Genomic DNA, 19873 nt, shown 5'->3' with positions numbered 1-19873 from the left:
AGGGAACTGGGCCGGTTTGACAGCTCACACCCTGTCATAAATTAAAGGATATCCAGAGAGGTCTCCCTCTCCAGTATTAACCAAAGGAATGTCTTTGTTAACTTCTTGAGGCTACCTGGGACGTTAGCGTGCCACCTGTGGCGCACCCTATCAACAGCAGGTGCATTTCAAGAGCGGCAAATTTGAAACCAAATAAATGTACAAATTCAAATTTCTCAAACATACAACTAACTTACAGCCTTTGAAAGATAAACATCTTCTTAATCTAACCACGTTTACCGATTTCAAAAAGGTTTTACGGGGAAAGCATAAAGTTAGGTTATGTTAGGAGAGTACATTGACAATAGCTGTGTGCAATGCATTGTCGATTCAAAGACATGCGTCACCAAAACCATACAATCAGCTAAAATTATGCACTAACCTTTTACAATCTCCATCAGATGACACTCCTAGGACATTTTGTTAGACAATGCATGCATTTTTAGTTCTATCAAGTTCATATTTATATCTAAAAACAGTGTTTTACTATGGCGTTGATGTTCAGGAAATCGTTTCCCTCCAATACCGGCAGTCAAGTCATGACGACAAAATAATTAATTAATATTAGAAAACATTGCTAAAATATTATATTGTCATTCAAAGAATTATAGATTTACATCTCTTGAACGCAATGGACTTGTCAGATTTTAAATTAACCTTACTGGGAAATCACACTTTGCAATAATCTGAGCACTGCGCCAGAAAAATACGCATCGCGATACAGACTAACCGCCATGTTGGAGGAATCTAAAATCGAAAATACTATATAAATAATCCATTACCTTTGATTCTCTTCATCAGATGTCACTTCCAAAGAGTCCCAGGTCCATAACGAATGTATTTTTGTTCAAAAAAGCTCATCATTTATGTCGAAAAACCTCCGTGTTGTAGCGCATGATCTAAGCCAGCCGGACTTCACTTCACTTCAAGAACGGAAAAAATATATTTCCGTTCGTTCAAACATGTCAAACGTTGTATCGCATAAATCATTAGGGCCTTTTTTAACCAGAACATGAATAAAATTCAAGGCGGACCATTGGGTTTTCTTTTAAAACGTTTCGGAATGAGAGTACCCACCATCAAATCGCGCGCCAGGGTGAATGATGGACCATCACGTTCCATGGCTCTTATTCGGTCAGATCTCACTGTAGAACACTCAAAACACTTTGTAAAGGCTGGGGACATCTTGTGGAAGCAATAGGAAGTGCCAGAATATTCCTAACCCCCTTTGTTTTTCAATGGCATAGGCTCAAAGTCAATTCAACACATCAGGTATCCACTTCCTGTCAGAATCTGTCTCAGGGTTTTGCCTGCCAAATGAGTTCTGTTATACTCACAGACACCATTCAAACAGTTTTTGAAACTTTAGGGTGTTTTCTATCCATATATAATAAGTATATGCATATTGTAGTTACTGGGTAGGTGTAGGAGGCATTTAAAAATGGGCACATCTTTTTTCAAAAAAGTCTCAATACTGCCACCTATACCCTAACAGGTTAACAGTCTTCCCGCCAAAACCTTAACAGTTTCTAAAGTAAATACTGTAACAATATTTTTAACATAAGAATGTGGGGAATGGTCGGCGATGATCTATAGAAAACTAACGTCATTTTGTTTTTTTTGTGATGTAATTAAAAAGGTTATAAAGGAAATACTGTCACTTTGAAAGTATATCCCCTTTATCTGTCAAGTTTCCATCCAATACGTTGTGCATATAATATGAATGAATATGAATCCCAGACTAGACCAGAACATCGCCAGGCTGCAGCTGCACATGTAAAGTGGTTCAAACTCTGACCATCAACACGAGGTGGAGAGAGGAGAAAACTCTCCACTCAGACAATCACTGGTACAGCCGATTAGCTGTCCTAAGCCAAATATCTAGAAAAGCGAATCTAAGTGGGACCATCCTACTACTCTTCAAATCATCCTACTGTACCACTCTTCACAAATCACTATAGTACACAACTCTCATCACCAATGGGAACCGTCGACACGGCTGGCTAACCACTTCCAAGGAGCATCTTCCAGAGTGAACAACAGTAGAAGACGGAAAAGGGGAGACCCCTTTTGGCCAAATCAGAGCCATACAAACGTGCCGCTGAAAGGCCAAAAACCTTCCTAAGGAGGGCTGGTTCCGACAGAGATAAACGGCGAACGAAGCCATTCACATGTAACGTTAAATACATTCATGATTTCTTATTGCAAACAGGTGGTGGTTCATGTGCAAAGTATATGATTACTGTGAAAATAGTTTCTAAAATATATCAACGATAAGTGTCTCTTTTTCTCTCTCTCCCCCACTTTGTGTCGCTGTGTAAAAGAAATCACCATATTGTGTCAGTCTGCTAGGGACCTTTTCCTCATGTATTAAGTGTGTATGTTTATTCTGTGTCATTTATTTACCTAGTCAATAAATAATTAAACCAATTTGTGTAGTACTGAATCACAAGTAAGGCTGGGGTTTTTGCAGATCCAAGAAAGTTAGGACTGTTCAGAATGATGATATGATAAGAGGTTATGATTTAATATGTTGACTGTTTTATGGATGTGATAGGTAAAGATCTTTCGAGTTTAATTCGGGAGATGGTAACTCTCTAAGCAACTGCTCTCGTGGTGCCCCAAATTCCTAATTACTTAATTGTTACATGATTTGTTTAAAAAAAAAAAAATTGGGTAATAATTAAACATAGTTAGTTGATTCGATAAATAACAGTAATCAGATTAATGAAAGTAAAGTCACGACACTAACAACTCCTCTCTACCAAACAAACTCAATGCATTTTATGCACGCTTTGACAACAACAACATCATCGAGCCGGGTGAGGGCCATCACTGACCTAGAGGACTGGGTGATTTCGCTCTCCAAGGCTGACGTGAGAAGGGTCTTTAATCAGGTCAACACCCGCAAGGCTGCGGGCCCCATTGGTATTCCAGAGCGCATTCGCAGAGCATGCCCTGAACAGCTGGCAGGCATAGTCACGGTCATTTTCAACCTCTTCTTGTCCCAGTCTGTAATCCCCACGTTTTAAAATGACCCCAAACATTCCTGTTCCTAAGAACTCTAAGGCTTCATGCCACAATGATTACCGCCCTGTAGCACTCACTTCTGTAACCATGAAGTGCTTTGAGAGGGTGGTTATAGCACACACTAACTCCATCATCCTAGCCACCCTAGACCTACTCCAATTTGCATACCGCCCCAACAGATCCATAGACGATGCAATCTCAATTGCTCTCCACACTGCCCTTACCCACCTAAATAAGAGGAATATCTATATGAGAATGCTGTTCATTGACTACAGCTCAGCATTCAACACCATTATCCCCTCCAAGCTTAGGACTCTGGGTCTGAACACCTCCCTCTGCAACTAGATCCTGGACTTCCTGATGGGCTGACCCAAGGCGGTGAGGGTAGGCAACATCACCTCCACCACGCTGACCCTTAACACAGGGGTCTCACAGGGGTGTGCTTAGTCCCCTCCTGTACTCCCTTTTCACCCACGACTGGGTGGCCACGCACAACTCCAACACCATTATCAATTTGGCTGACGACATGACGGTGGAAAGCCTGCTCACCGGCGACGATGAGTCTACAGGGAGGCCGTCGGTGACCTGGCAGTGTGGTGCCGGAACAACATCTCCCTCAACGTCAGCAAGACCAAGGAGCTGATCGTGGACTACAGAAAACGGGGGGGGGCATTTCACTGTACTTGTGCATGTGACATTAAAACTTAAAACTAAGCATGATAATGCATGGCCCCATGTTGCAAGGATTAGTACACAATTCCTGGAAGCTGGAAATGTCCCATTTCTTCCATTGCCTGCATACTCAGACATTGAGCATTTTTGGGATGCAGATCGACAGCGTGTTCCAGTTCCCGCCAATATCCAGCAACTTCCCACAGCCATTGAAGTGGAGTGGGACAACATTCCACAGGCCACAATCGACAGCCTGATCAACTCTATACAAAGGAGATGTGTCGCGCTGCATGAGGCAAATTGTGGTCACACCAGATACTGACTGGTTTTCTGATATAAGTCCCTGCATTTTTTTAAGGTATCTGTGATCAACAGATGCATATCTGTATTCCCAGTCATGTTAAATCCATAGATTAGGGCCTAACGCTTTTATTCCAATTGATTGATTTCCTTATATGAACCGTAACTCAGTAAAATCTGAAATTGTTGCATGTTGCAATTATATTTTTGTTCAGTGTTTATTCATGTCACCAAATACCTGATTAAAACACACTGTTTTACAATGAAGGTCTACAGTAGTCTCAACAACACCCTTGGCAAATTCGCCACTGGCGCCCTGTGCTCTTCACAGATGAAAGCAGGTTCACACTGAGCACGTGACAGACGTGACAGAGTCTGGAGATGCTGTGGAGAACGTTCTGCTGCCTGCAACATCCTCCAGCATGACCGGTTTGGCGGTGGGTCAGTCATGGTGTGGGGTGGCATTTCTTTGGGGGGCCGCACATGTGCTCGCCAGAGGTAGCCTGACTGCCATTAGGTACCGAGATGAGATCCTCAGACCCCTTGTGAGACCATATGCTGGTGCGGTTGGCCCTGGGTTCCTCCTAATGCAAGACAATGCTAGACCTCATGTGGCTGGAGTGTGTCAGCAGTTCCTGCAAGAGGAAGGCATTGATGCTATGGACTGGCCCGCCTGTTCCCCAGACCTGAATCCAATTGAGCACATCTGGGACATCATGTCTCGCTCCATCCACCAACGCCACGTTGCACCACAGACTGTCCAGGAGTTGGCGGATGCTTTAGTCCAGGTCTGGGAGGAGATCCCTCAGGAGACCACCCGCCACCTCATCAGGAGCATGCCCAGGCGTTGTAGGGAGGTCATACAGGCACGTGGAGGCCACACACACTACTGAACCTTATTTTGACTTGTTTTAAGGACATTACATCAAAGTTGGATCAGCCTGTAGTGTGGTTTTCCAATTTAATTTTGAGTGTGACTCCAAATCCAGACCTCCATGGGTTGATAAATTGGATTTCCATTGATTATTTTTGTGTGATTTTGTTGTCAGCACATTCAACTATGTAAAGAAAAAAGTATTTAATAAGATTATTTCTTTCATTCAGATCTAGGATGTATTGTTTAAGTGTTCCCTTTATTTTTTTGAGCAGTATATTTTGTGACAAATGCTTTTTATAGATTAAAAAGAGTTTATTTGAACCAGGTTCATAGTTCCTTACCTATGATAATTAATTTTTGTGTTCCCCTTTAAGAGTTTCCCGCAATCCGCAGCTATAAAATAGGTATTTTAGGAAGCGGCGCAGGTCCTAATCCAGGCACTTGTCATCTCCCGTCTGGATTACTGCAACTCGCTGTTGGTGGGGCTCCCTGCCTGTGCCATTAAACCCCTACAACTCATCCAGAACGCCGCAGCCCGTCTGGTGTTCAACCTTCCCAAGTTCTCTCATGTCACCCTGCTCCTCCGCACACTCCACTGGCTTCCAGTTGAAGCTCGCATCTGCTACAAGACCATGGTGCTTGCCTACAGAGCTGTGAGGGGAACGGCACCTCCGTACCTTCAGGCTCTGATCAGGCCCTACACCCAAAGGGCACTGCGTTCATCCACCTCTGGCCTGATCACCTCCCTACCTCTGCGGAAGCACAGTTCCCGCTCAGCCCAGTCAAAACTGTTCGCTGCTCTGGCACACCAATGGTGGAACAAGCTCCCTCACGACGCCAGGACAGCGGAGTCAATCACCACTTTCCGGAGACACCTGAAACCCCACCTCTAAGGAATACCTGGGATAGGATAAAGTAATCCTTCTAACCCCCCCCCCCCCCCCCAAAAGATTTAGATGTACTATTGTAAAGTGGTTGTTCCACTGGATATCATAAGGTGAATGCACCAATTTGTAAGTCGCTCTGGATAAGAGCGTCTGCTAAATGACGTAAATGTAAAATGTTGTTTTGAAAGGTTTGAGCTAGAGACTATCAGTTTTCTGCATTGTAAAGGTAACTGCCGACACAAAGCCATGCTGTTTATTTCCATGGCAGAAGCTGTGGTCCAGCTAAGCCTAATCAGACTTGCCTGTGCTAATGTTTCTCACAGGCGAAGTAAAATGAAAAATGACTTTGCTCGTGATGCGCGCCCCTCAAATGACACAAATGTAACAGCCTGAGCCCACTGGACATAAAACAACGATACAGATGTAACCAGGTCCCATTCAATGTATCATCTGAGCGGCACTGGTGCTCCCAGTGTGCATTCCACAGGTAACGTTTATAAGGGAGTGTTACTTTTAAAATCAAGATTAGGAAAGGTTTCGCTCACACCTGAGAGTTACTCAAGGCACACCGGTTGAAAACCACTGCTCTAGGGCAGGATTTCCCAAACCTCTATTTGGGCCGCCATAGACGTTTCTCATTTTTGTTTTAACCCTAAACTGGCACACCTGATTCAATTAGTCAACTAATCATCAAGCCTTTAACTGAATCAGGTGTGTCAGTTTAGGGTTAAAACAAAAATCTGAAATCCCTGGCGGGGCCCCGAGGAGACAGTTGGGAAACCGTGCTCTAGGATAGCACCATTGTGTAGCCGGAGGATAGCTATTTTCCGTCCTCCTCTGGCTACATTGACTTCAATACAAAACCTAGGAGGCCTGTACTTCTCACCCCCTTCCATAGACCTACAGTTGAAGTCGGAAGTTAACATACGCCTTAGCAAAATACATTGAAACTCAGTTTTCACAATTCCTGATATTTAATCCTAGTATAAATTCCCTGTCTTAGGTTAGTTAGGAACACCACTTTATTTTAAGAATGTGAAATGTCAGAATAATAGTTGAGAATAATTTATTTCAGCTTTATCACATTCCCAGTGGGTCAGAAGTTTACAGACACTCAATTAGTACTTGTTAGCATTGCTTTTCAATTTTTTAACTTGGGTCAAACGTTTTGGGTAGCCATCCACAAACTTCCCACAATAAGTTGGGTGAATTTTGGCCCATTCCTCCTGACAGAGCTGGTGTAACTGAGTCAGGTTTGTAGGCCTCCTTGCTCGCACAGGCTTTTTCATATCTGCCCACACATTTTCTATGGGATTGAGGTCAGGGCTTTGTGATGGCCCCTCCAATACCTTGACTTTGTTGTCCTTAAGCCATTTTGTCACAACTTTGGAAGTATGCTTGGGGTCATTGTCCATTTGGAAGACCCATTTGCGACCAAGCTTTAACTTCCTGACTGATGTCTTGAGATGTTGCTTCAATACATCCACATAATTGTCCTACCTCATGATGCCATCTATTTTGTGAAGTGCACCATTCCCTCCTGCAGCAAAGCACCCCGACAACATGATGCTGCCACCCCCGTGTTTCACGGTTGGGATGGTGTTCTTCGGCTTGCAAGCCTCCACTTTTTCCTCCAAACATAACGATGTTCATTATGGCCAAACAGTTCTATTTTTGTTTCATCAGACCAGAGTACATTTCTCCAAAAAGTACAATCTTTGTCCCCATGTGCAGTTGCAAACCGTAGTCTGGCTTTTTTATGGCGGTTTTGGAGCAGTGGCTTCTTCCTTGCTGAGCGGCCTTTCAGGTTATGTCAATTTAGGACTCATTTTACTGTGGATATTGATACTTTTGTACCCGTTTCCTCCAGCATCTTCACAAGGTCCTTTGCTGTTGTTCTGGGATTGTTTGCACTTTTCGCACCAAAGTATGTTCATCTCTAGGAGACAGAAAGCATCTCCTCCCTGAGAGGTATGACGGCTCCGTGGTCCCATGGTGTTTATACTTGCGTACTATTGTTTGTACAAATTAACGTGGTCCCTTCAGGCGTTTGGAAATTGCTCCCAAGGATGAACCAGACTTGTGGAGGTGTACAATTTTATTTCTGAGTTCTTGGCTGATTTCTTTTGATTTTCCCATGATGTCCAGCAACGAGGCACTGAGTTTGAAGGTAGGCCTTGAAATACATCCACAGGTACACCTCCAATTGACTCAAATGATGTCAATTAGTCTCTCAGAAGCTTCTAAAGCCATGACATAATTTTCTGGAATTTTCCAAGCTGTTTAAAGGCACAGTCAACTTAGTGTATGTAAACTTCTGACCCACTGGAATTGTGGGTCAGACCAAAAATATTGTATTTTCAGCTGTTTGAAGCTGGTGTACAAAACTGAAAGAGAACTTAACGGGAAACACAGAAATAGTGCACATAGAACAGATCTACAGCTTCTTAGACATGCTGTCGATGAGAATGACAGATCTATAACACACATTTCTATGTGAATTTGGTCAGGTCGCCCAAAAGGTTAAATATTGCAGCTTTAAGAGGGGATGACCACTCCATTCCATCAACAGTGTCAACTCTCTCCTGATATGAACTGAAGCCATGTCTCATGTGCCCTCTCATCCACTGGCGCATTGAATATTTCCTCTCCAAGCACTGCTAATAGCCCTGTCAATCATATACGCAAACATAATCACATTATTACAAATCAATGTGATTTTAATCCTTGCTTTGATGAACTCATTAGCTCATTTGTCTAACTGCATTGTGTTATTGTTTTTTGTTTTCTCAAGTCAAATCCTGACCTGCCCTCAATGGAAGAGTTGAGCACTTTTCCAACACCATCCATCCATGGTGAGCCTGTCCTGCATTGAAGCCTAGCCCCTGAACATCTCAACCCATCCTGCACTGAAGTCAAGCCTCTGAAAACCTCAACTAAGATTCTCTGCCTCAAACCCTATTACAGCGGCTGAGTCACTGGCTTACTGGTGCTCTTCCATGCCATCCCTAGCAGGGGTGTGTCACTTGAGTGGGTTGAGTCGCTGACGTGATTTTCCTGTCCGGGTTGGTGCCGCCCCTTGGGTTGTGCCGTGGGGGAGATCTTCGTGGGCTATACTGGGCCTTGTCTCAGGATGGTAAGTTGGTGGTTGGAGATATCCCTCTAGTGGTGTGGGGGCTGTGCTTTGGCAAAGTGGGTGGGGTTATATCCTGCCTGTTTGGCCCCGTCCGGGTGTATCGTCGAACAGTGTCACAGTGTCTCCCGACCCCTCCTGTCTCCAGTATTTATGCTGCAATAGTGTGTGTCGGGGGGCTAGGGTCAGTCTGTTATATCTGGAGTATTTCGCCTGTCTTATCCGGTGTCCTGTGTGAATTTTCTCTGTCTCTCATCCTCCTACTTTTTTCAATTCACCAGCCTCCACTGCTCTACCGTTCAGCTATATTATTGATTATATCAGAGAACTGGGACTTCAGGTGCTACAGTGAAAGCCGACTGACATATCAAAACAGTAATTTAAAAAAAAAAATATTATTCGCTCACCTCGATTGGCCATTGCGGTCTCGATGATGTCCAGGGTAGGGTCATCTTCACATAGGTCATAAGGCATGTTGCCATCAGAGTTCACAGCTAACAGGTCTGCTCCACTGGGAAGGTAGAAAACCGATAAGAGATAAGTGTGACTCAATTGGTTAGAGCATAGCGATAGCAATGCCAAGGTCATGGGTTTAATGTATGCTCTCACTGTACTGTAACTGTCTTGGACCCAAAAAAATACAGATCTGACATGAATAAATACAAGACATACAGATGGAAAGCTGCAGTGTTAAATGTAGTGTGACAAAGCCACTGTCTTACTGTTGTATGAGGACCTTGACCAGTCCTGCATGTCCACAGGTGGCAGCAGCATGTAGCGGGGTCCAAAGTTCATTGTCCTGGGCGTTTACACTGGCACCACGATTCAACAGGATCTTTACCATCTCCTCATAGTTATCAATACAGCACTGGGGGGAGAGAGAGAGAGAGAGAGAGGTAGCGAGAGAGAGAGAGGTAGCGAGAGAGAGAGAGAGAGAGAGAGAGAGGTAGTGAGATAGAGAGGTAGCGAGAGAGAGGTAGCAAAGAGCAAGAGAGGTAGCGAGAGGGAGGTAGAGAGAGAGAGAGAGAGAGAGAGAGATGGAATATTAGCTTCATTTAATGCAACAAACTAAATGCATTACTGTAACAAGACTCTGTAGAATCTATAGGAGACAGTTGCTCTGAATCTCTAATGCTGTATAAATGTATTTTATAGAACTTTAGAATTCCACTGAGACTTGTTAAGAATACATTAAAGCATCAAAGATGTGACTCTTTGACATCTCCACTGCAGTGTGGGTCGTGTGTGTTCTTAACAGCAGGAAGTGGGCTAAAACTAAAACATAAAAAAATTACCAGGGTATGGAAAACAGCTGTTTTCTCCATCAGAAATAATTGGAGCTAACTAATGCTCAGTGGTGGTAAAAGTACTCAACTGTCATACTTGAGTAAAAGTAAAGATACCTTAATCAAAAATTACTCAAGTAAAAGTCACCCCAGTCAAATACTACTTGAGTAAAAGTCTAATAGTATCTAGTATTAAATATACTTAAGTACAATGGTGGAAAAAGTATCAGTTGTCATCCTTGAGTAAAAGTAAAAAGAAAATGCAATACATTCCTTATATTACGCAAAATGGGCAGCATTTCTATTTATTTAAGGACAGCCAGGGGCACACTAACACTCAGCCATAATTTACAAAACGCAGTATGTATGTTTAGTGAGTACGCCAGATCAGAGGCAGTAAGGATGACAACGCGCTATATTGATAGGTGCGTGCATTGGACCATATTGCTGTCCTGCCTGAACATTCAAATATGTAACAAGTACTTCTGGGGGTCAGGGAAAATGTATGGGAGTAAAAAGTACATATTTTCCTTAGAAATGTAGTGGAGTAAAAGTACAAAATATAAATAGTAAAGTAAGATAGATATCCCCAAAAAAGTATTTTTACTTAGTTACTTTATACCACTGCTAATGCTATGGAGGTGTGTCATTGTGACAGGCTGTACAGAGAACGACAGAGACCGATGAAAGAAAAGGAGCATGGAGATCAGAGATACTGTTTGGCAAACCTTGAAAGACAATAAACATGGGAATTTCCACGTACAAAGCCCAAGGAGCACTAACATGTGAAGTTCTCTTTACAATTATTCGTTTTGATATCTCACAATGGGGATTCGCTAAGATCACCTACAACTGGAATAACCTTTCAAAAGCATCTGTTGGAGACAGACAGGTAGAGTGGCGAATGATGTGAGCCCATGACCTCCAGCCCTCTGGTTATTCTCGCTTCTCTTCCTCAAAGAGAATCACTCTCTAGCTCTCCTCAGATCGACTGGATCCCTGTTTTCCTGCTTAACTGCTCACAAGTGAACCTTAAAGGACATCGCTGCCAAGCGTAGGTCTTCGGACCCTGTTGAGAAGTTGAGTTCTGACCGAAAGATTGTTTTGTGTAAAAATTCCTTTCTACTTCTCAGTGTCCGTTGGTAGCTTGCTTCATGGCCAGCTATTGCGACTTGGTTATCCCACGCTACAAAGCTTAGGCTAACTTGGCTAGCTCGCCGAGAGGCACGCTAACCTCACTAGCATACCCTACCTGCAACACGTTAGCATTGTTAGTTCCCTTCTCTCAAACCCCCACATCCTTGCACTTGCGGTTCCATGATTGCGAGGAAATATTCCCACCCGCTATGCATCAATTGCTTGGGTAAGGAGCATGCCCAAAAGGCACTCAACCACCCAGAGTCCTGTGAGCACTGCAAACTTCTGACGAGGGCAGCTTTAAAGAGGCTTAAACAAGCTTCTATATTCGTAGCTCCCAGCAACCGAGGCCATGGATAGCCTCGACTCACTCCCCTCACTGTCTGACGACATGTCATGGGAAGGCGAGTTAGGGGATGATGAGGATGACAATGGGATTAATGTCACAGATATCGTCAAGATAGTTCAGGAGATGGGGGCTGACGACCCCGTTCTCCTGCACTCTCAGGCCCACAGGTCTGACAGTCCAGAGAGCATTGAAGCTGCCTCTCCTTCATTGGAGTTTGGGCTCCTTCATGCCTGCAAAATCTACTGTTTTTTGTACTATCATCTTTGAAATGCAGGAGAAAGGCCACAATATATTATTCCAGCCCAGGCACAATTTAGATTTTGACCACTAGATGGCAGCAGTGTATGTGCAACATTTTAGACTGATCTAATGAACCATTGCATTTATCTTCAAGGTTTTGTAATAAGACTGCCCAAATGTGCCTAATTGGTTCATAACTGTACACTCTCCTCAAACAATAGCATGGTATTATTTCACTGTAATAGCTACTGTAAATTGGACAGTGCAGTTAGATTAACAAGAATATAAGCTTTCTGCCAATATCAAATATGTCTATGTCCTGGAAAATGTTGTTGTTACTTACAACCTCATGCTAATCACATTAGCTCAACCGTTCCGGGGGGAAGGGGGGTATAAAGTAAGGCCCCTGACCTCGTGTATTTTCTGATATGGGCAGTGACCATGTAATGTTTTTACTACATACAGAAGTGCGCTGGTTATCAAGGGGGAAAGTATCGACACATTTTTTAAAAATTGAGACGAGCTTAAAGTTCTCTTTACTGACCATAATTTTCACTTGTCTGACCACTTGTATGATGACGAGTCTTTCACACGACTGGCCTATCTGGGTGATGTTTTTTCTCGCCTGAATGATCTGAATCTAGGATTACAGGGACTCTCCGCAACTATATTCAATGTGCGGGACAAAATTGAGGCTATGATTAAGAAGTTGGAGCTCTTCTCTGTCTGCATTAAGAACAACACACAGGTCTTTCCATCATTGTCAAATGTGATACAGCGAAGTACCTGAGTTAGCTGGGTGCGCAATTACACAGGTACTTTCCCGAAACGGTCGTCACAAACAACTGTATTGGTTATCACTTTCATGCCCTACCTCCAGTCCACTTACCGATATCTGAACAAGATAACCTCATTGAAATTGCAACAAGCGGTTCTGTGAAAATTGAATTTAATCAGAAGCCACTGCCAGATTTTTGGATAGGGCTGTGCTCAGAATGTCCTGCTGTAAGCTGATGCCCTTTGCTACCACGTACCTATGTGAGAGTGGATTCTCAGCCCTCACTAGCATGAAAACTAAATACAGGCACAGACTGTGTGTGGAAAATGATTTAAGACAGACTCTCTCCAACACAACCCAACATTGCAGATTCATGTGCATCCTTTCAAACACACCCTTTTCATTAACCTGTGGTGAGTTATTCACCATTTTTTATGAACAAATATGGTTTTATATGAAAGAAGGCTAAATAAAGAGCAAAATTATTGACGATTATTATATTATTATTTGTGCCCTTGTCCTATAAGAGCTCTTTGTCACTTCCCACAAGCCGGGTTGTGACAAAAACTCACTCATTCTTATGTTTAAATATATTGTATAGTGTGTGTGTGGCAGGCTTACAAGGATGGCAAAAAAACAGCATTTGAGAGTGAGCTGACCCTGGTGCAAGAGGGGGTACGCAGCTGGAGGTTGAATGTTTAAAGGGGTACAGGACTATAAAAGGTTTGGGAAACACTTTTCTAACTGGATAGTAGAGTGAGCCAGTATAGCAGAAACAGCACCACCTAGTGCTCAGAACCTGGTAATATCAGGTTGTATGATGAGACATAAACCTAACAACTTCAATTAGAAATGTCTCCGGACAGGGGAGAAAAAAAACATCACCAGATTCAATGAGAGTACATTACATAGGTAGAATGAACAATTCCCCAAGCCACAGCTTTATACTACTTGTCAAATATTGACAAATGATACTGTATACTGGCCGTTGGTGTGGGCTTGATGTGGGGTCCGTGGGTGGTTTTTGACCATTTATTTGGATTCCTCACATCTTAAAACACTATTAAAAATCGGAAATGCGTACTATAGTTAATTAAGAAATAAGGCACGACGAGGTGTGGTATATGGCCAATATACCACAGCTAAGGGCTGTTCTTAGGCACAACGCAACGCATCTGAATGCCAAGAGTGTGCAAAGCTGTCATCAAGTCAAAAAGTGACTACTTTGAAGAATCTCAAATATAAAATACATTTTGATATGTTTGACACTTTTTTGGTTACTACATAATTCCATACGTGTTATTTCATAGTTTGTGTCTTCACTATTATTCTACAATGTAGAAAATTGTAAAAATAAAGAAAAACCCTTGAATGAGTAGGTGTGTTCACACTTTTGACTGGTACTGTACACCAGGATGATACATAACATGAAGCAAACAAATTGCAACTTTATTTCAAGCAACATGTATTTAGAAATGTAATCAAATAACCTTCAAATATTCCTTTCTGAACACCCTGATAGTGATATTTGCCAATAATGTCTCTCAACTGTGCATGTCATCTTTAAGGCCTACCTTCATTACAAGAGCAGGGCTTGCACTAATCCATTTCATGATGGCATGTACAGTAGCTGTAGAGGTCAAATCTGGTATCCTTCAACATGGTTAGCCTCATTATGAGTAATCTGGTATCCTTCAACATGGTTAGCCTCATTATGAGTAATCTGGTATCCTTCAACATGGTTAGCCTCATTATGAGTCTAATCTGGTATCCTTCAACATGGTTAGCCTCATTATGAGTCTAATCTGGTATCCTTCAACATGGTTAGCCTCATTATGAGTCTAATCTGGTATCCTTCAACATGGTTAGCCTCATTATGAGTCTAATCTGGTATCCTTCAACATGGTTAGCCTCATTATGAGTCTAATCTGGTATCCTTCAACATGGTTAGCCTCATTATGAGTCTAATCTGGTATCCTTCAACATGGTTAGCCTCATTAATTGTCTGTTGAAAAAGAAAAACCCACACATTCATCTTGCCAGTATCAGCCTTTTGCTTTCTTTCAAGTTAGTAGCAAATGATTCCCCCACACACAAGTTCTCAGGTGTGAATGCTTTTCCTATTTCTAATAGTATCATTTCAAATGACAAAAACATCTCAACAAAATGTAAATAATGAGTGAGGATTTGCTAATCCTGTTACAGTAAAGAAATGGCAAGCCACATGTGCATTGGACATGCCCACAGTGCCAATACTATTCCCATCATACTGTATGTCTGCATTTGGCAAATAATCTCACATCCACTGTAACCAAAAGGTTAGAGCACGGATAGTGGAGGCAAGAGAAACCAGAGTGAAGGGTGACCACAATGAAGGGTCACTTTTACATTGGGCTACAAAGTAGCCATGTAATGCATGAGTTCCATCCCTGTATGGCTGACCGGGTCGGGACGCAAACCCTAATTAAATGACACTTGTAGGTATCATGCTAACCACTGGAGAAGGAGTACCGCGAGTGTAGCAAAATGAAGCAAAACTGCAGGATGAGATCCTCCCAACTGCGGAGATGCTTACGATATAAAAATATGAATGATAGACAGGAAGAGACACTACTACAAGTCTCAGGGGGATGACATCACAGTGGATACTATAACTCACCTGCAGCTCAACTCTGCTCTAGTCACACCCCTTTCACGTCCTCCTACGCCACCAACTGTGTAACTCAGCCGCCGACTGTGTGATCTGAGTATGTAGCATAAATAAATACCCACAATATGTATTATTTGGGTGCTAGATTGACTCAGTTCACAAATTCTGCTCTGCTGGCTGCTGATGATGCGGCGGAGGAGGTCGTCAGTGAGCGTAGCAGAGGGGTGAGTGTGTAGCACATGTGAGCTAGTTGACAGGCGAGTGCTAGGCTCTTTCTCAATGAATCCTTCCTTGATTCCTCTCCTCCTTCTAAAAACCCATTGAAGAAGGTCAGAGGGGAGGGACCTTGTACCTTCTCCTCCAATACAGTTGTGATACAATACAGGAGAGGAGATAGGATGCAAGTAATCAAGGAGAGACAAAGCCCTCGTAGCCATCGTGTGGTGATGTCGACCACCCTGAGACCTAAAGACCATGGTTTTGGTAGGATAATGGACACTGCTTTGTGGGTATGAAGTGCTGTTGTGGACAGGGGTTGCATCCTAGGTCAGCCGTATAGAGATCGTTACACCCACACAGCAATGATCAAGGACTTTAGCTGCAGCTGCAAATCTGTGCAATATCAGACAAAATGAGAGAGTGACAATCAAATAAAACAAGACAAAAAGGGAATGTTCAATGACCAAAAAAGACACTATACTTAAATCAAAGAATCAACACTATGCAATATCATACAAAAGATGCCTATGTACATGGTTAGTGGGTTTAGACATTCATCTTACTCCAAAACAAGAGATCAGTGGTGTAAAAAGTACCCAAATTGTCATACTTGAGTAAAAGTAAGACACCTTAATAAAAAAAAGTTAGTCACTCAGTAAAATATTACTTGAGTAAAAAAAGTCTAAAAAAAAGATATTGGTTTTAAATATACATAAGTATCAAAAGTAAATGTAATTGCTAAAATATACTTAAGTATCAAAAGGAAAAGTATAAATTATTTCAAATTCCTTATATTAAGCAAACCATTTTCCTGTTTTTAATTTATTTACGGATAGCCAGGGGCTCGCTACAACGCTAGGACATCATTTGCAAACGAAGCATGTGCTTAGTGAGTCCACCAGATAAGAGTCAGTAGGGATGTTCTCTTTATTAGTGTGTGAATTAGACTATTTTCCTGTCCTGCTAAGCTTTAAAAACGTAACGAGTACTTTTGGGTGCCAGGGAAAATGTATGGAATAAAAAGTACATAATTGTGTTCAGGAATGTAGTAAAGTAAAAGTAAAAGTTGTCAAAAATATAAATAGTAAAGTACAGATACCCAAAACAACTACTTAATTAGTACTTTCAAGTATTTTTACTTAAGTACCTTACACCACTGGAGATAATTGAATAGTTAAATGAATAGTGGGTTTAATATAAAATAATAAGCAGAATGTCAGGGCTGTAACAGAAACCTGCACACCCAGTAGCTAGATCTTGGATGGACTTTCTTTGTGAACTTCATCCGCAGACAGGGAATAGCAGCTTTCACAGGTCTCTGTTTCTGAGGTTAGAAAACATTGAAATTAGACCAGTTTCATTATTCTCAAAATGATATAACATTTGAAATTTCATTGCAATTGTGTTTTTGTATTGTCATAGTTCTCTCTTTGGGACTGGACATCTGTTCATTAGCTAGCTAGCTTAGCTACTAGCTTGGTAGCTAACATTGTTAATAGCAGATTAAGCTTACGTTTGTGTCATAAAAAAACTAATGGATGGCAGTCTATCATATTTACACGTAGGTAGCTAGCTAGATACCTGACGATGCCTAGAATAGATGGTTAACTTAATAAACAACTTACCCATGTGCTACACATCATCCGCCACCTCCTGCTGCTGCTAACGTTACTAGCCATACATGCAGGCAATGCAGCCCGCTGGAATGCTTCTTTGGGAAATCTATAAACTTTAATTTAGAAAAATAGATGTGTCTCGGGACGTAAGGACCATCCCACCAGGGAATACATTCTGTCAAACTGCCCATTTTTACCTTGAGAAAACAACTAAACTAAGTTAGCTAGCTTAGCCAGCTAGCTGTTTACAGCCGCAATTTAACAGTTGTTGTTTACAAACAACGAAAGTTCTTTGGGGTTCCAGGGTTCACTTCCACTTCTCCTCAAAAAGCCATTTTAAAAAGGTAAATAGTACAGATCAGGGAACCATGTCATTCTGTTACCATCATGCTGTTACTGGGTGTTCACCCACTTCACTTACTGTAGGTCCATAACCAAAATAGGTATAATTTCATAGCTGACACCACATTCTTCAGGCATCTTTGAATCTTAATTCAGAGTAAGTATTTAACAGAGTTTTTGGAAAACGTGGTCACATAAATTGGAGGGAGATTTTACAGTCATTCTATTACCAAACTTTACATCTGTGTGGCTCAGTTGGTAGAGCATGGTGTTTGCAACGGCAGGGTTGTTGGTTCGAGTCCCACGGGGGGCCAGTACGGAGATTTTTTTTTGTAATGAAATGTATGCATTCACTACTGTAAGTCGCTCTGGATAAGAGCGTCTGCTAAATGACTAAAATGTAATGTAAAAATCTGCACTGTTTGAGTAAATGTGTTTTTGCAAAACTGGAAATTGTTGAAAGTAGTCCTTGCACATATATTTTTTTTTTTTTACTTTTCAATCAATAGTTTTTATTTTTATCATTCTGTTAACATGGAATTGTCAACATACAGTATATGAAACATAACTCTACAGACTATGAGCTTGACAAGAGATCAGTTTGTTCTCAGGGGATATTTCCCTTAGACACAGAATGTGTCTGTCTGTCTGTCTGTGAGAGAGACTTCTTTAATAACTTCCTTATTGGCTTGAAGAAGCAGAACAGTATGACACATAATACAGGTGGTGGTGCTAATTTCTGTTCTTCCTGTGCAATCTGTGTGTGTGATGTGTTTCTGTGTGCATGTTTATGAGTGTGTGTGCATGCGTGCAAACTGTTTGACAGCAGAAAAGACAAAGTTACAAGGTCCATGGTACAGTTAGGTGAAATAACATGAGTCATAGCCACAGTGGAAAAAAACGTTTCTTTTTAAACTGAAAGTCACCAGGAAGTAACCATTGTTACCACACCATTTCCTATCAAATACAGAGTAAACACTAGTGGAAACAGTAAAGTAAAATACATTTGTAGGCCTACCAAATATTTGCCATTAATACAGCCCTAGTAACTGGCTCTAATGTGTGAAATGTACAGTAGCTAAACATGGTTTACAACTTAAATGTTGCGTTTGTATACTCATGAATGGATAAAGTCAAAATCTTCAGCTTGTGTTAGGCAAATGGTACATTTAGGCAAAGTGTACAGACAAACCCAACCGTGTCCATGTCAAAATAATTGACCCTTGTCTGGATTACAGCTTGGCTAGCCCACCATTAGCATTACCATAAGCACCCTCTTTAAAACCCACATATTTGAGCCCACATACTAGCTGTTAGGCTAATCCCCCTAGCCTTTCCCTGTAATTCCCCTGTAGCCTGCCTCCCCCGGCCCTCTGCCTGCACTAAGACAATGAACCGACCGGGGAAGGAAATAATGTGTCTTTCATAACTGCTCATGCAAAGTATTTAGAGACGAAGGCCTGCCTCACAAAGAAGCAGATTATGCATCTGTGTATGTGTGGATAACAACACTGTCTGTGTTACTGGGCTCTGGCTGTGGGTTGTATGGATTGGAGGGGTGGTGGGCAGGGGAAGAGAGGAGAGAGGAAAGCAAGCCTGATGCACTGTAAAGGTCCATGGTAACAAAATAATATTATGGAGTCAGTGTTTGGTTAATAGTACAGAATCTAATACATAAACGGTGGGCTGGAAGACGGGGGTACTGTGTTACTGGGTGGTTAGTAGTTAATGAAAGGCCTGGCGAAGCGTAGTCTCTAGACAGATGGTTTGCTTCCGGCAATGTATCAGTTGGGACCCATTTTAAGCCCCGCCTACCCAAACTCGTGATTTGTTGAGAGAGTTGTCTATTTAAAAAAATAATAATTTTAAGTCAGAAAAGCCTATAGGCTTACGTTGCCCCAAGGTCGGGGATATCTGCGACTAGATGAGGAGAAGAGAGAACAAGGCTGAAGTACTGTACGGTAAAGGTGTAGGCCAACTAAATATGGCCTCAGTGTTTGTTTAGTTGGAAGGATACAGAGTATGGAATACTGGGGTGTGGTACTGTTTGGTATAATATCAAAACATTCTAAAGCACTCCTGGGTTACTCTTTTATAGTGGTGGAAAAAGTACTCAATTGTCATACTAGAGTAAAAGTAAAGATACCTTAATAGAAAATGACTCAAGTAAAAGTGGAAGTCACCCAGTAAAATACTACTTGAGTAAAAGTCTAACTGTATTTGATTTTAAATATACTTAAGTATCAAAAGCAAATGGAATTGCTAAAATGTACTTATTAAGCATGAAAAGTATAAATCATTTCAACTTCATTTTTTAC

The 19873-nt window shown here is 41.8% G+C and overlaps 1 protein-coding gene across 1 annotated transcript in view; it reads right to left on the bottom strand.

Annotated features, from left to right (window-relative positions):
- ppp1r16b (protein phosphatase 1, regulatory subunit 16B) overlaps nt 1-19873 on the bottom strand; it is a 122120-nt gene that overhangs the window by 15224 nt on the left and 87023 nt on the right. Inside the window, exons 4-5 of the mRNA XM_029695017.1 lie at nt 9661-9806; nt 9346-9449 (exon numbers count right to left, since the gene is read on the bottom strand). Coding sequence (XP_029550877.1) covers nt 9346-9449; nt 9661-9806 — 250 coding nt within the window. The remainder of the gene's footprint in view (nt 1-9345; nt 9450-9660; nt 9807-19873) is intronic.

This window comes from Salmo trutta, chromosome 16 (assembly GCF_901001165.1).
Source record: "Salmo trutta chromosome 16, fSalTru1.1, whole genome shotgun sequence".
NCBI classification, from domain to species: domain Eukaryota; kingdom Metazoa; phylum Chordata; class Actinopteri; order Salmoniformes; family Salmonidae; genus Salmo; species Salmo trutta.
The sequence above is the reverse complement of the archived record's forward strand: the minus strand, read 5'-3'. Positions and strand labels throughout refer to the sequence as shown.